This window comes from Chanodichthys erythropterus, chromosome 11, assembly GCF_024489055.1.
Source record: "Chanodichthys erythropterus isolate Z2021 chromosome 11, ASM2448905v1, whole genome shotgun sequence".
Classification (NCBI taxonomy): Eukaryota; Metazoa; Chordata; class Actinopteri; order Cypriniformes; family Xenocyprididae; genus Chanodichthys; species Chanodichthys erythropterus.
This window is the reverse complement of record NC_090231.1, coordinates 4,277,530-4,292,994: the sequence shown is the minus strand read 5'-3', so window position 1 is coordinate 4,292,994 and position 15,465 is coordinate 4,277,530. Positions and strand designations below refer to the sequence as shown.

At 37.9% G+C, this 15,465-nt stretch overlaps 2 protein-coding genes across 10 annotated transcripts in view; one reads left to right on the top strand and one right to left on the bottom strand.

Moving 5' to 3' along the window:
* Nucleotides 1–15,465, bottom strand: part of arnt2 (aryl-hydrocarbon receptor nuclear translocator 2) — a 108,379-nt gene that overhangs the window by 62,511 nt on the left and 30,403 nt on the right. For all 9 annotated transcript variants that reach the window (XM_067401069.1, XM_067401070.1, XM_067401074.1 and 6 more), the window contains 2 exons: nucleotides 7,452–7,554; nucleotides 3,547–3,612 (listed from right to left, as the gene is read on the bottom strand). In XM_067401069.1, the coding sequence (XP_067257170.1) occupies nucleotides 3,547–3,612; nucleotides 7,452–7,554 (169 nt within the window). The remainder of the gene's footprint in view (nucleotides 1–3,546; nucleotides 3,613–7,451; nucleotides 7,555–15,465) is intronic.
* The window catches only part of LOC137030653 (cortexin domain-containing 1 protein), a 61,364-nt gene continuing 54,981 nt past the window's right edge, over nucleotides 9,083–15,465 (top strand). The window contains exon 1 of the mRNA XM_067401079.1: nucleotides 9,083–9,515. The gene's annotated coding sequence lies outside the window, so the exon portion shown is untranslated. The remainder of the gene's footprint in view (nucleotides 9,516–15,465) is intronic.

The following is a 15,465-nucleotide window of genomic DNA, read 5'->3' as shown; positions in this document are numbered from 1 at the left end:
CGAGCCTGTCTGGAGGAAGGGAAAATCTTCAGCGACGCGCTCAACCAAACTCTCCTAACCATCCGGGCATCCAAGCACTCCACCACAGGAGTGTCACCTGCTTTGCTCATGATTGGGCGTGAACTAAAACAACCACTGGACTGTTTGAGAGCTGAGCTAGCTCCGGCACGTGGGAGCCCAGGGCTCCAGAAAGCAAAAGCTCAGGTGAAAAGTTCGCAGGCTCAGATGAAAGAGAGGTTTGATGCCACGCATAGGGTGAAAACCCCCTCACTTTCTCCAGGGGTTTGGGTCAGGGTCAAACGCCTTCACCGCCAAAATAAGCTGCAGTCATACTGGTCAGAGCCCCTGCGGGTGACTAAGCAGTTGGGGCCGGCTACTTACAGACTGGAGAATGGGACTCGTTGGCACTCAAACCGCCTGCACAGAGTTGCAGCCCCCACCGTACCGGCATCACCTCTGTCCCCAGCAGCGGCTCTAAGTTGGCAGCCACAGCCAAGAGATGATTGGAGGGGGGGTAATCCACCAGCAGCGCCCGTTGCAGTTTCACGGCCAGCACGCCCTCAGAGACTGAGGGTCCCGCCCATCTGGCATGGGGACTATGTGACGGGGTGATAGTGACACTGGGAAATGGGGGCTAAATGTTATGTTCTAGTTTCCAGGGGGGTGGGGGGAAAATGTTATGTCTGAAAACGTTCAGTATTGGGTCCTGTTGGACTCTGTTATGTTATACACTGCATGTGACAGGTTACGGTGCCTTTAAGGCTTACAGCAGTGGTTTACGGCAAAGGTCGGAAAACGCAGGAGGTTGGCGTCAGTTGATAAATCTGATATGAACGAAGTTACACGGTGTGGTTATTGAGTCCTACACAAACACAACAACGAGCTTTGTGCACTCGCATATAAGTGCTTATTACTAACACGCCCTTTAAAAAGGTGCCATTGAACGTTTTTTTACAAGATGTAATATAAGTCTAAGGTGTCCCCTGAATGTGTCTGAAGTTTCAGCTCAAAATACCCCATAGATTTTTTTTAATTCATTTTTTTAACTGCCTATTTTGGGGCATAATTAGAAATGCGCCGATTCAGGTTGCTGCCCCTTTAAATGCTCATGATCCCCGGCCACAGTGCTTGCGCTTGCCTTAAACAGCATAAACAAAGTTTACACAGCTAATATAACCCTCAAAATGGATCTTTACAAGGTGTTTGTCATGCATGCTGCATGCATACATCGGATTATGTGAGTACAGTATTTATTTGGATGTTTACATTTGATTCTGAATTAATCTGAGGCTGTCCTCCGTGGCTAACGGCTAATGCTACACTGTTGGAGAGATTTATAAAGAATGAAGTTGTGTTTATGAATTATACAGACTGCAAGTGTTTAATAATGAAAATAACGACGGCTCTTGTCTCCGTGAATACAGTAAGAAACGATGGTAACTTTAACCACATTTAACAGTACATTAGCAACATGCTAACGAAACATTTAGACAATCACTAAAAATATCATGATATCAAGGATCATGTCAGTTATTATTGCTCCATCTGCCATTTTTCTTGCTTGCTTACCTAGTCTGATGATTCAGCTGTGCACAGATCCAGATGTTAATACTGGCTGCCCTTGTGTAATGCCTTGATCATGAGCTGGCATATGCAAATATTGGGGTCATACATATTAATGATCCTGACTGTTACGTAACAGTCGGTGTTATGTTGAGATTCGCCTGTTCTTCGGAGGTCTTTTAAAACAAATGAGATTTATATAAGAAGGAGGAAACAATGGAGTTTGAGGGTCACTGTATGTCATTTCCATGTACTGAACTCTTTAACTATGCCAAGATAAATTCAATTTTTAATTCTAGGGCAAAAAAATAATAAATAGATAAAAATATTGACTGAAATATTAACTTTAGACCACGTTTGTGTTGGTCAATGCCTCAAAATAGCAACACGCCAACAATGCACCTGAACACACCTCGTTTTCAGACCAGCATGCTCATGGGCGCACAAATGGGTGCAAATGCATTTTTATTTAAACAACATGGCACAGGACATGAAAATGATAACTGCGTCGGGCTGAAACTAGCAAAAAACGCTTGCGTCACGGCACCACATTGCACCGGGTATATGACGGCCCTAAGAATGTCCGATCGGAGTCTGTCACAGTTTCTTACTGTGTTCCACAGGGGTCTGTGTTGGGTCCGCTTTTATTTATTATTTATATTCTACCCCTTGGTCACATTTTTCGACATCAATTTCCATATTTACCCTGACGAGACACATATCTACAAAACCTAATTTTCCATCCCCCTTCAGTACTCACTGAATGTTTGCAGGATTTTAACACATGGATGACCAAGAAAAACTGAAGCCCTTCTTGATGGGTCTAGGTCTGTCTCATCTAAAACTCAATCCTCCACCCTGCTTATTGATAACTGTCCGGTTAATATTTCCACTCGGGTGAAAAGTCTTGGTGTTATATTTGATGGTTTGCTTTCTTTCTCAGCATAGCACTTTGTGGTTACATCACAGATTGATTGCTGTAATTTTATTTTATTTGGTCTTCCTGAAAAACAACTCCATCGATTACAGTTAATTCAGAACTCAGCTGCTAGGATTATTACCCATTCACGTACCTTTGAACATATAACTTTTCCAACTACATTGGCTTCCAGTTCGTTAATGTATCTATTACAAAATTTTACTGCTCGCCTATAAAGCTCTTCGTAATTTGGCTCCTTCTCTTTATCTTCTGCAGAATTATTGACTGCTCCACATTTCAAGTTGACTTTATTTGGCAGTAGGGTTTTCAGCTGTGCAGCACCAAAATTACTTTTAGGTATGTTTTTATTTATTTATTTATTTTTTAATCTCACTCGTCTTTGTTTTTATCTGCAACAGGACTACAGATGTCATGTCTAGTTTTGGTTTCATTTCTTTTATTTTGAAGTTTAGTCACAGTCATGTTTCCTGTTTGTCATGTGCTTCCCTAGACTCATGTGTCTTGTTCTGATTGGTTGTTCAGGTCATGCGTTTCTGTTCTGTTTTATGATTGGTTTATTGTCTTGATTGTTCACTGGTGTTTATTGCTCACTTGCCTTTTTGTATAAACAGCCCTCATTTTTAATTGTTCCTTTGTCTAGTATTGTTTGTGTAACTGTTGTTGGTGTTTGCTACGTTCATGTTCTGTTTATGTAGTCAACTCATTTTGTTCACTTTGGATCATAGTCAATAAAAATGCATGTTGGTTCAAATAAACTTGCTTTCACTGGACTTTTCGTTACAATGGATATAAATTAGCAACGTTTTTTTAATCTGGCATGTTTACATTTTGTATTTTATACTGATTAACATGCATTGTTCCCTATTAAACAATCAAACAAATAATAAATAAGGTGAAAGATGACAAATTAATTAGTAATACTTACTGCACAAGTTCTGTTTTGAGTTAGAGGATGATTGGTTAATACTGAAGGGTTGAGTAACTGCAGAATTGGGTGCAAATTTGAGATTTGAAAACTGCTTTGGAAAAAGAGAGATTCATACCTGTATCTCTTTCTCATGCTGGACAACCGATTCAGTGAGATATGATCCAGCGGTGCATTACCACACCTAAAGAAACATTCAAAACAAAGTTAATTTCTCATCATAAATGAGTAAGAATGTAAATACACATACATTTTTGTTAAAGTTTGGAAACCTCAACTTAATTATAAGCAGCTTTATTAAAAAAAAAAATGATAAAAAGATCAAAGTGTGCCAAGTACGGCCTATAAAAGCTCAAAATCCCCCACAGATCATTTATTATAGCTTGTCAAATTTGCCTCTATTTGGGTGTGAGCAAAAACACGCCGTTTTTGTGTGTGTCCCTTTAAATGCAAATGAGCTGCTGCTCCCGCCCCCTTTCCAGAAGAGGGCGGAGCTTTAACAGCTCAACAACAACAAAGCTGGAGAATCTCACGCAGCCAAAATGAGGATTGTCAGTAACGGTGTTCAGCCTTACATTGTTCAAACCGGAGTCGACACTGATGGAGAGACTCAGGAAGAAGTTACAACTTTTAGAATGAAACTGGACGTTTCTGAATGGATAGTGGATAAATTGATGTAGTTGCTGTGGAGTTGATTCAACTCATCCACTAGCATGTGCCGTCATGTTCATCTTTTGTGCAAATCCAGTGTTGAATTGACCCTCGTTTGTGAAGCAGTCCGGCGTAAAATGGCAACAACACTCTACTACAACAACTCTTCTCTAAAGCAGCCCAACATGGCCCCACCCCCCTTAACATTTGTTAATGATTGTTCATAAAAATGTTCATGTTAGTTCATGGTAACTAATGTTAAAGCCCCCCTGTGGTGAAAATCAAGTTAAGTTGTGGTGCTTTTAATATGTTTTAAGACAAACCATGTGCAAATGTGTTACTAAGATATCTTATATTCTAATTACCATACATATATGACCAGCTAGTGAAGACTATACGTGTGACCTGAGATCTCTGACACTTAAGAGGTAAAATAGTTCACATCTGTTCTAACTTGAGCTGTTTATCCCCCAAAATCACTTCCATTTGACCTGGCATGACAAAGTCTGTCATCCCTCAGGTCTTTGTCAAATAGTTTGTCAAGTGCGTATGAATGCAAGGTATGCAAACAAACAGCATGCACATTTTTAGATCACAACAAAAAAGTCAACATCCTCCAGAATTGAGTCATGATGCCTAATAGTGTTCAGATAAACCATTACATAAGAGCCTTTAAGAATGACGATCATGTTTTTAAGGGGTTTTGTTTATCTCAAGTGTTTTTGCACACACACACTCTGACAAATGCGCTCCTCCGCTAACATGCGGTTTCAATTTGTAAGAGAGCCACAAATAGAAAAAACATTAAACATGAACACATTCTTGACATTGCTAAGTCTCATATTTATTAGCTGAATGCAGCGCAAAGACATATGAGGACATTATGTCGGAAACTGCTCGTCATGGTTTATGACTAGCACGGACATTTGAAACAAATTTGGGAAATGCATGTTTTCATCTGTTGTTAATGTTTGAAACAGTCTATATTTAAGAATGAAAACACCTTTTAAACAATGCGGGAAGGACGGGAATGTTCAGCAACAACAACAGTCTTGGTTTCTGTTCACCTCATTGCTAAAAAATCCCATAATGAAAGCATTTTGTTGTCTTTAAACTGAAACAGTAAAATTATATTGTTATGTTTAGAATAACAGATGAACAAACAACACTTGGATAAACAGGTAAATACCTCATAAAGGATCAGAGCATAATTGAAGATCCTTTTACAAGGGAAAAACATGCAGACGGTCTATTAATGTTGTGCAGACTGATAATAGTGATTCCACAACAACTTTGTTCAAGTAGGGACGAAATAAATGTTTATGTGTGGACAAGGGCTGGACATGAACTTTTTTGCTCACAGTCACTGTGTCTAGTGGTTTTCCAAAGTTATTAGCGACTCAGCATTTTCACTGACCACAATTTTTGACGTTAATACCATGAGGAAAAACTGCCTTACAGACATTTTTAATATTATCTCATAATTTGGCAGCAGGTTTATTAGGCTGCTGTCACTTTAAGACCTGACGCACGGATCCATTACACTGTTACACATGCGTTTTCTTTCTCAACTGTTTATGTTCACTTAAAACAACTGACTGTGTTTACGTGAATACTCATCAAGACATTATTTTGTGAGTATTTGACTACTTAAGGGCAATAAGCAGTGAAAAATAACTCAATTTTACTCAAGCCGCCTCTCAGTACTAAATTATGCACAATACATAAAATCCCATGCCAAAATTCAAGCCCTGTAACAGCAACAACATTCATCCAGAGCAAATGAAATGTATGAGTGAGGAGAGGAGGGTTTGTGTGTCGACTCGCTGTCATTTTCTGAGGAAAATGAGTATTGGAAGCGTTTCAGATATTTCAGTCTGAAAAAAATATATTTTTGACAACACTACATTGCACTTGATTTATTATTTCAGATGCCTGTTTAAAAGACCACAACTGAAAAATGAATATATTATCTATAAAATTTAATTGACTGCGTACACGCCACTGCTGAAATCCACCCTTATTCGGCGGTGTTAATGTCAAGCCCTGTGTAGATTTATTTATAAGAAGTGATATAAACATTAACAGCACACCACAAGAAATACTCCAACCTGATAACAGTTATAAAAGGTATCTGAATATCTAAAAAATGGGCACAATACAAGACTAAACTCTTGCATAACCAGTCCTGATCCTTAAATTCACAATGAAATCAAAACTGACCATCCTTATTTTTATGGAATATTGCAGTATTTATTATAATGATTTATCCATACATTTTTTTTTGTCTAATGCCATTTCATGCATTCTGACTTATTTACACTGTTAAAGAGTTGCATTCTCATGCTAAATATGGCAAAAGTTTCAAAATGAGTTGGACGTATGACAGAGTATTTCTGTGCCAAGTATACAACTTGCGGCTGTGGACATGTTTCGCCAATTTTTTTTCCGAGTAAGGCCTGTAACACATCATAAAGGGTGGAATTCCTTATATAGGCACTTCTTCCTGATAAGCGTGCACACACACACACACACACACACACACATCACCCAGAGCAAAAGCACGCCCTTCAACGTGCTTCGTTCGGGATACGGACGCCGAGAGATTTTTCAACAATGGCTGTGTCCCAATTCAGGGGCTGCATCCTTCGAAGGCTGCATACATCATCAAAGCAGTCTCATTTAAGGAAAATAATCGTTAGATTGCAAAGTAAGAAAGAAATGACAGTATTTTACACCTCACAATGAATATCAGTCATTTTATTAAGGTTACTTCTCTTAAATATGACATCCCTGATGACGTATTCAGCCTTCAAATGCGACCTCCAGAGGATGCAACCTCAGAAATGAGATGCAGCTCCTGTCAACAAAGGAGTGTGTTTTTGGTTGTGAGGGAAAGATTACCCTTTTCAGTTTCCCAAAGAACCCAGCGTTAAGAGAACAGTGGATGAAGTTTGATTTTCCGGGGCAGCAACAGAGTTGTGCACGTATGTTTGTTTGTTCCCGGGATTTCGGAGATGAATACTTTGTAAACAAGTCCCAGTTCGGCGCTGGATTTGCTGATCATGGGTAGTGAGTAAAGCTGCATCAGATGTTTGTGTTTTGTTGGCAATCGGCACGCAAGTGCATAAAAAGTAAACAACATGAACGCTTTTTTTCTCTTTTTATTTATAATGATGTCGCAGCTTGCAGATGATCTCTACGCTCTTGACTCTTTAGCTCCGCCCACAGCACGCCTCTAGGAGCTCTGCTTTTTTCAGAAAGACTCGTTACAGCATATGCATTTTTTTAAAAAATATGATAAAACTAAAGACTTTATTTGTACTTTAACACTACACCACACCTGTGATGATGAGATCTGTGAGACTGTACCTCATTCTGCAGATGAAGGAGCGTCTGGACCCCATACACATTCTCATAGAGGACTGCTGTCCTTCCTTCTTCACCGTCCCCGTCTTTAGGTCCAGAATACGCCCTGGATATGCATTCAAATACATAAACAAAATAGATTAAATTAGGAATGGGCATTTCAAATGGTAATATTTTGGGTACAATACACAAAATCACTTGAATTACCTGAAAATTAAAATGTCTTATCTATAAATGTTACATCGGCAATAATGGTTTCACAATAAGATAACTCAAATATTTATATATACACTACTGGTCAAAAGTCTGCTTATTATTGATGCTCAATTATTATCGAAAACAGTTTTTCCTGCTTAATATTTTTGACCATGCTTAATGTTATAAAACTGTGATGCATTTTTGATTTTTTAATGAATAGAAAGTTCAAAAGAACAGCATTTATTTTAAATAAAAATCTTTAGTAACATTATAAATGTCTTTACGGTCAGTTTAATGCATCCTTGTTGAGGGTGTTCATTTCTTTTTCTTTATTTTTTATTTTCCTTACCCAAAATTTTGAATGGTAGTGTATCACAGTTTCCACAAAAACTTTAATCAGCACAACCATCTTCAACATGTTTTTTGAGCAGCAAATCATCATATTAGAATGATTTCTGAAGGATCATGTGACACTGAAGACTGAAAATTCAGCTTTGATCACAGGAATACATTACATTTTAAAATATATTCACACAGACAACAGCTATTTAAGACTCTAAAAAATATTTCACATTATACTACAATTTTTCCTGCATGTTTTTAATCAAATAAATGCAACCTTAAGAGACTTCTTTTAAACATATTAATAATAAACAATCCTTTTTTTCAAATCTTTTTAATAAAAAAATATAACAATTAATAAGAATTTAAAAAAAAAAATACACTTCAGGAGTACTGGAAATTAAACGTATATGTCACTAAGGTTATGTACATACAAATCTATATGAAGGTTACCACATTTTTGGTTTCACACTTTTTTTTTTTTTTCTTTTTTTTTTAACCATTAAGGTGTATCATCATCCACTGGGATACATTATTATATCAAAGACCACATATACCAGTACAAATGAAAATATTGCCACACAACCTTTGGATGCACCTGCTCATATCACTTCCACATCACGCATCCAGAGCCACCCTGCACAATTAACGTTAAAGACAAGATTTAAGCTAGCGATTTAGCAGGGGTATATTTTATTTTGGTCTTTGCCTGCTGTAGGGAACAAATGAAAAGCTATAGACTACTATAGCCGATTACTCGTACACATCCCTAGGCCTTAAGCTTCAAAATACGTTTCTAATACTTTTCAGGGGCCGTTAAATCCTAATACACCTCAGAACAAACAACAAATGTGCCACAAACACACACAGATGCACGTTGAATGTTATGACCACCTCGTTCACTGCTACAACATCTGCTCGATTACACGGCGCAGAAGATTGGCTAAAATAATCAAATCACAACAATTTTGTCAAAAGTCCCATCCAGCACAGCTAGAATGAGGGAGGAACACAATCCAAAGCAGCCAAAAAATGTCATTGGCTTGACAAAACACCCACAACAATAGTCAAAGCGTGAGCTATACTTCTCGGAATGCTGATACCTATAGGACAAAAGCGCAGGATTATTGAAGCCTGAAGTTATTTCCATAAACAAATTAGCTGACATGCCTTTCAGCGGAGAAGAAGCGGTCTCCGAACTGATCCGGTGACAGCTGCTAAAGCCCTCAGGAGCAAATCTAATTGTCAAGAAGTCTTTCCACTCTGAAAGACAGACACCAAGAACGTTGGAAGCATTTAAAAGCTATTAATACTGCTCTCGAAGACGGATAACACCACAACTGCTCGATAAGTTCAAGAGCATCAAGAAAGAGGCCCTTGGTAGTTGTTGTTGAACAAACAATTGGGTGAAAAACCATATGGAGATGATGAACGAAGCTGGACTGTGATCATAAATCATCCAGATGTCGACCCACTGCCCTGAGTACAGCCGCACGCTGCTACCAACAACCCAGTAACACCCAACAGGTCAGTCATGCTGTAATGTCAGTCTTTCAACAAGGCAAACCTCGCTGGAAATGGGGAAAAAATATTTCGACCGCAAAAAGGTTTTTCAAGGCCAATGTAATAACAGTTCAGAGATGTCAAATTAGACAGGAATTTTTCCACAATCACCTCCGCAATAACTCTGACCCCTCGGCCTCCCCAGCGGTGAACTTTTTTTTGACTTTCTAACTTCTAGCAGTCAAAAAAATGGGACTTTTAGTGATGTAGGATGACAAGAAGTTTGTGGAGATTGGCGCTGAACGCTAGAAGATAACACAGGAATGTAATGAAACATCTCACAGAGGAGAATAGGGAGGGTCACTTTAAAAATGTATTACGTTACAAATTACTTCATTAATAAGTATTCAGTAACGTAATCCAAGCACCACAATATAAAAGTAATGTAATCAGATTACATTTGGATTCCTTCAAGGTTACATATCACATAGCCATCACGATGACTTTCACTATTTCCCACACGGTACTTTTCTTTCCTTTCTTTTTTGTACTTAATTTCTCTGGCTTCATTGCTGCTTAAACAAGTAGATCACACAGTGATTTATCTCTCATCGACCCACCCGCAATTAACTGGAATGTTATTTTTTTATTATTACTTGGCCTGCCCGACCTGTGGATAGTCTCCACGGATGTATTCGCGATCTGTGCATCACTACTGTCAATTTATTTAGTTTTAAAGGGGACCTATAATGCCCCTTTTTACAAGATGTAATAAGTCTCTGGTGTCCCCAGAATGTGTTTGTGAAGCTTCATCTCAAAACACCCAATGGATTTTGTTATTAAACCATGTTTTAACTACCTATTTTTGTGTTGGAGAAAAAATTTGCTGATCTGGTGTGTGTACCTTTAAATGCAAATGAGCTCATGGTCCCCGCCCCCAAGCTTGCATTTCAATACACTGAGGCATAAACAGCTCTCACAGCAAATATAACTCCCAAGACGGATCATTAAAATACTGTTCATGATGTAGCATAACAGATCACGTAGGTATGACATGTATTTTGTGGATGTTTGCCAACATTCGATTCTGAATGAGTTTGATAGCGTTCTGCACGGCTAACGTGGCTAAAGCTACACACTGTTGGAGAGACTCAATAAGAATGAAGATGTGTTTATGAATTATACAGACTGCAAGTATTTTCAGGTTAAAAATGAAAATAACAACATGGCTCTGGTCTCCGTGAACACAAGAATCAATGGTAACTTTAGCCGCATTTAACAGTACATTAGCAACGTGCTAACGAAACACATTCAGAAAGACAATTTGCAAACATCACGAAATATATATGAATTTGGATCATGAACAGTTGGTATTGATCCAATTCAAGACATTCAAGTGTGTTTGATCAGGGTTGTAGCTAAACTGTGCAGGACCAGTGTTTACTGATACACTGTTGTTTGTGAAAGCAAAATGTCGGTTGAAACGTGCAGATTTAGGGGCGGTAATATTATAAGAAGATCCTCTTCCTACATCACAAGGGGAGCGAAATCTGAATGGCTCATTTTTTCAAATGCTTGCAGAGATTTGCCAAAACAAAGTTACTGGGTTGTCCTTTTTCACCTGATTATAGCACTTAAACGTAGCAAAAGTCAGATTATTTGAGTGAAACCATTGTAATACTGACAGTTTTACATTTTTTACAAAATGTAACTAATCCAATTACGTTGTTTTCAGACCAGCTCTAACGAATTACAGTTACCAGATTTTTTTATCCTGTTTATGTAACGCTGTTACATGTATTCCGTTACTCCCCAACCCAGCAGGGAAAGAAATCACATGTGTATATTAGATCTGTGTATTAAAGTGACGTCAGCATAATTTACAGCACCTACTGCTGTTTATATGAATAAAACAACAACAAACAGAAATTCCCTCACTGCTCTTGACTGAGTAACTTTAGTAGCTTTAATACATTTCTTACTCTGTGTTGCCAAGTCCGGAATCCAGAATTGAGCTACTTTTACACTGTTGCCGCAGGTTGTTTTTCAAGTCTGCGGGTTGAATTGACCCAAAATAACATGATATTTAGTCCCTGGAATGCAAATTTTACCAGGGGAGCCACGCCAAAAACGCAAATTTTACCCCCAGAATGCAATTTTTACAGTGGGAACCCCCTTGAAATGCAAAAATGAAGTTTTGATGAGCAATTGGGTGGGATTTGTTGTGAAAACCTGGCAACCCTGTTCTTACTTGAATGCTGCTGTTAAACGCTCAGGTGAGGAGATAAACATGACGGACTGTGTATAGCTCACTGAGGGGAGGAGCTAAGCTAATAGGGGAGATTTGGTTATGGGCGGGGCCTGTGTAACATGACATCACATTGGATCACATTCTTAGACGCCTCATTTTGAGACACTGTTTCAGATTTATGGGGAAAATAACATGGTATACTTTTATAGTCATGGTATAGTTTTACAGATTACTACACTTTGTTATTGAAACCAGAAGCCTCACACATTACAAATGACCGCACCCGCAATCTGGTAAAAATAACTGGTAACACTTTACTTGAAGGGGTGTGCATAAAACTGACATGACTCCTTCATAATCATGACATGACACATGTCATGAATATGAAGGAGGTTTTATGAATGTTTATGACAACTGTCATTAAGTGTCATTTGCTCAATTATGTCATTTTTATTGCAAAGATAACATTGTTTGAGATGTCCGAGTTATGACAACTTGACATAAACCAATACATCATAACCTGTCAGTGTCTTTGTCATGACAACTCATCATTTAGCTTTATGGGTTAACGTTGCATTAAACTGTCATGTGGTTGGTTTTGACATTGGCTGTCATGAGGCGATTATAATAGTGTCATAAATATGTATCTTGAGCTCAAGTACAGTGGTACAAATTGAACTTGTCATTAAAATGTCATTATGTGACAATACTCTGACAAATAATTTTATAACAGCGTCATGAATATTTTTCATTTCATGTTTTTTTTTTGTCTGTTTTTTTTTTTAAGTTTCCTCCAACAGAAGGTCAGATAATAGACAATTTCAAATTTCTTAAAAGATGACACTGTTATAAAATAAAAATAGGGTCTTTTAACTAGTTGCTTATTACTATTAGCAAATATTGACTATTTATTAGTAATTAATAAGCACATATTAACCCTTAAATGCATGACTGTTTCGGCAATCATTCTTACATATTCGGGTCTGTATCGACCCGGATCTATATCTAACACGGAAGGATCTCTACCTGTTGCGATAATATAATCTTCTGATATTAGAGTAACAATTTCAGAAGAATAAAATAAATCATATTTTGTTACCTTTTGGAGCTTGAAAGGGCTCCGTTTGAGCAGATGTTTTATGCCATCATCACTCTCCTCGTCAGAGCTCATTTTCCAGTAAATTCAGCAAATAATGGGCTAGTTTTATGTTTGAGGTCACGAATATGAGCCCATTCGCGATCTCAAACATATTCTCAGAACTATATCATTTTCAACATCTTCAAAATCAATATTTCAATCGCTAACAGCTTCACCAGATCTATCCAGTAAGAGTTACAGTCATATTTGATTGCGTTCAGTACTCGCTCTGCAGTAAATCGCTGAGCCATTTCATGTTTTTCTTATTATTTCGTTTTCTGTCTGAATGAGTCGTCACTTCAGCATTGTGTATCAGACACTGCCACCTTGTGGAATAAATGTGAATTGCACTTATTCTGTCATCTAAGATTAAATTATTGTCGTGCAGAAAAAATACACATACATTCATACACACCTCGGGTCGTTTGCGACCTTATACAATTTTTTACAAAAAATGAATACAAAAATAGGCATACTTTTATAATTTTATGATTTTTTATGGTTATATTCTTTATAATGAATTGATTGAGGAATACCAAGAAGGTTGATGTCTAACTTTAAAAAATGAATGAGGAGGAGGGTAGTGAATGACGTCCCGGGTCACTAAAGACCCGAGGTATGCATTTAAGGGTTAATGGCTTATTACGCATGACCTCATTCTACATTCTTAATCCTACCCAATACCTAAACCTAACGATAAACTATATTTAGAAGCAGTAAATTAGGAGTTTATTGAGCAAAAAGTCATAGTTAATTGTTTATATGTGTGTTCCCTATACTGAAGTGTTACCAAAATAATGTAATTTAATGTTAACCCATAAAGCTAAGTAGTTTTTTAAGTTTGATAATTCATCTGCTGTGTTATGTTATCTTGTAAATGTCTAGTTGTCATGACAAAGACACTGACAAATTATGATGTATTGGTTTATGTCAAGTTGTCGTAACAAAGACATCTCAAACAATGTTATCTTTGTATTAAAAATGACATAATTGAGCGAATGACACTTAATGACAGTTGTCATAAACATGCATAAAACCTCCTTCATATTCATGACATGTGTCATGTCAGTCTTATGCACACCCCTTCAAATAAAGTGTTACCTAATAACTTATTCAAGCCATGACCTCATAAAAGCCACTGACCAGTTTTACGGTAACTCTCTTTGATCACACCTCAATCAATCTTCTTGTTTGCACTGGTTTGAGTAAGTGCTAGTCATATACGCATGGTGGTTTGCTGTTTTGATGACCGCCGTGGGTTTGGATGACCGTTCCTCAGCCTCCTGCTTCCCAAAACAGAGCTCAGCAGGTGGAGTTTGCTTTGGAGCAGGTTCCCTGGACGCTTCCACCACGAGGAACTTTAGTTAATCTTTGAAGAACTCCATCAGCAGGCATGGGAACATCACCTCCCGACGAGCACGACTCCTCCAACTTCAACTCCGTGACCACCTGAAGGGGATCTAAGGACAGCGCTTGGAGGAACGAGGAAATGTTAGCCAGAACTCCCAGATCGGTCCCAGAACCACATGGACTTCCAAGCAAAATCCTCAAATCCTCTGAGAAGAAAAAGGCACAATGTGGAATCTGGGCAAAGGCCCGTTTCATTAGCATCCCAGAATGCATAAAAAGGGCCGCGCAACGCACATATATATATATATCCCTATTCTGCCACACAGACTCCATTGTTTCTCCTCTGTGGGCAAGTGTATCATTATTATTCTAAAAATGAACAAAGCAGCAAAAAAAAGGCAAATATCCCAGGCCACCAACCACAGCCAAGCTCAATATTTAGGCGGCAGTCGCCGTCGACAAGACTGTCGTACATGGAAGGACAAACAAATAGTGTTGCCAGAGAAATAATAGCTGTCCTTCAAGGATGTATCCCAATGAAAAATAAAGCACGTAATAAGAACGTTATCTTCATCAGCAAACTATGTTTGGAAAAATAAACTCAGGAAAAATGGGTCAGGTTAGTCATCGACTAAAGAATGCTCTTTTGAGTTTAAGTCCCGTTACGCTGTTTGAAGGCACTCTGAAAAGGTTTCGCATTTAATTTCCATGGAGAATTTCAGCTTGAATCTGTAACCTTAAGGAAATCTGCATTCTGTTATTATTTCATTTATATTCAACCATCATTCGATCATGATGTTGGCAAACTCTTGCACCATGCTTTACAAACAATAACACATATTATTATTCAAATCAGCTGCTTTCTCATATATTTGCAGTTATTGTCTTAAGATTAGTTATTTCATGTTACAGCTCGTAGCTCACAAAACTTGTAAGCAGGTTAGATACGTAAGCTATGGGCAACAAAAACTAATTTTAGCATTCTTTGCATGTCGCAATGCAACACTTTAATAATTGATGAGGAAATATTTCATTTTGTCACCATGAAGATGAATTGCATTATAAAAATAACAGAATCCGTTACTCATGGCATTATGTGCATAACTAATGTTATGTAAAAATGCCTCTAAATGGCAGAAATGCCTTCTGTGGGCCATTCATTATGCTTTATGATACGCATTAGGATCAGTTTTATGTGCCAGTGAAACATGGCAACCAGAGGAATGATGCATTAT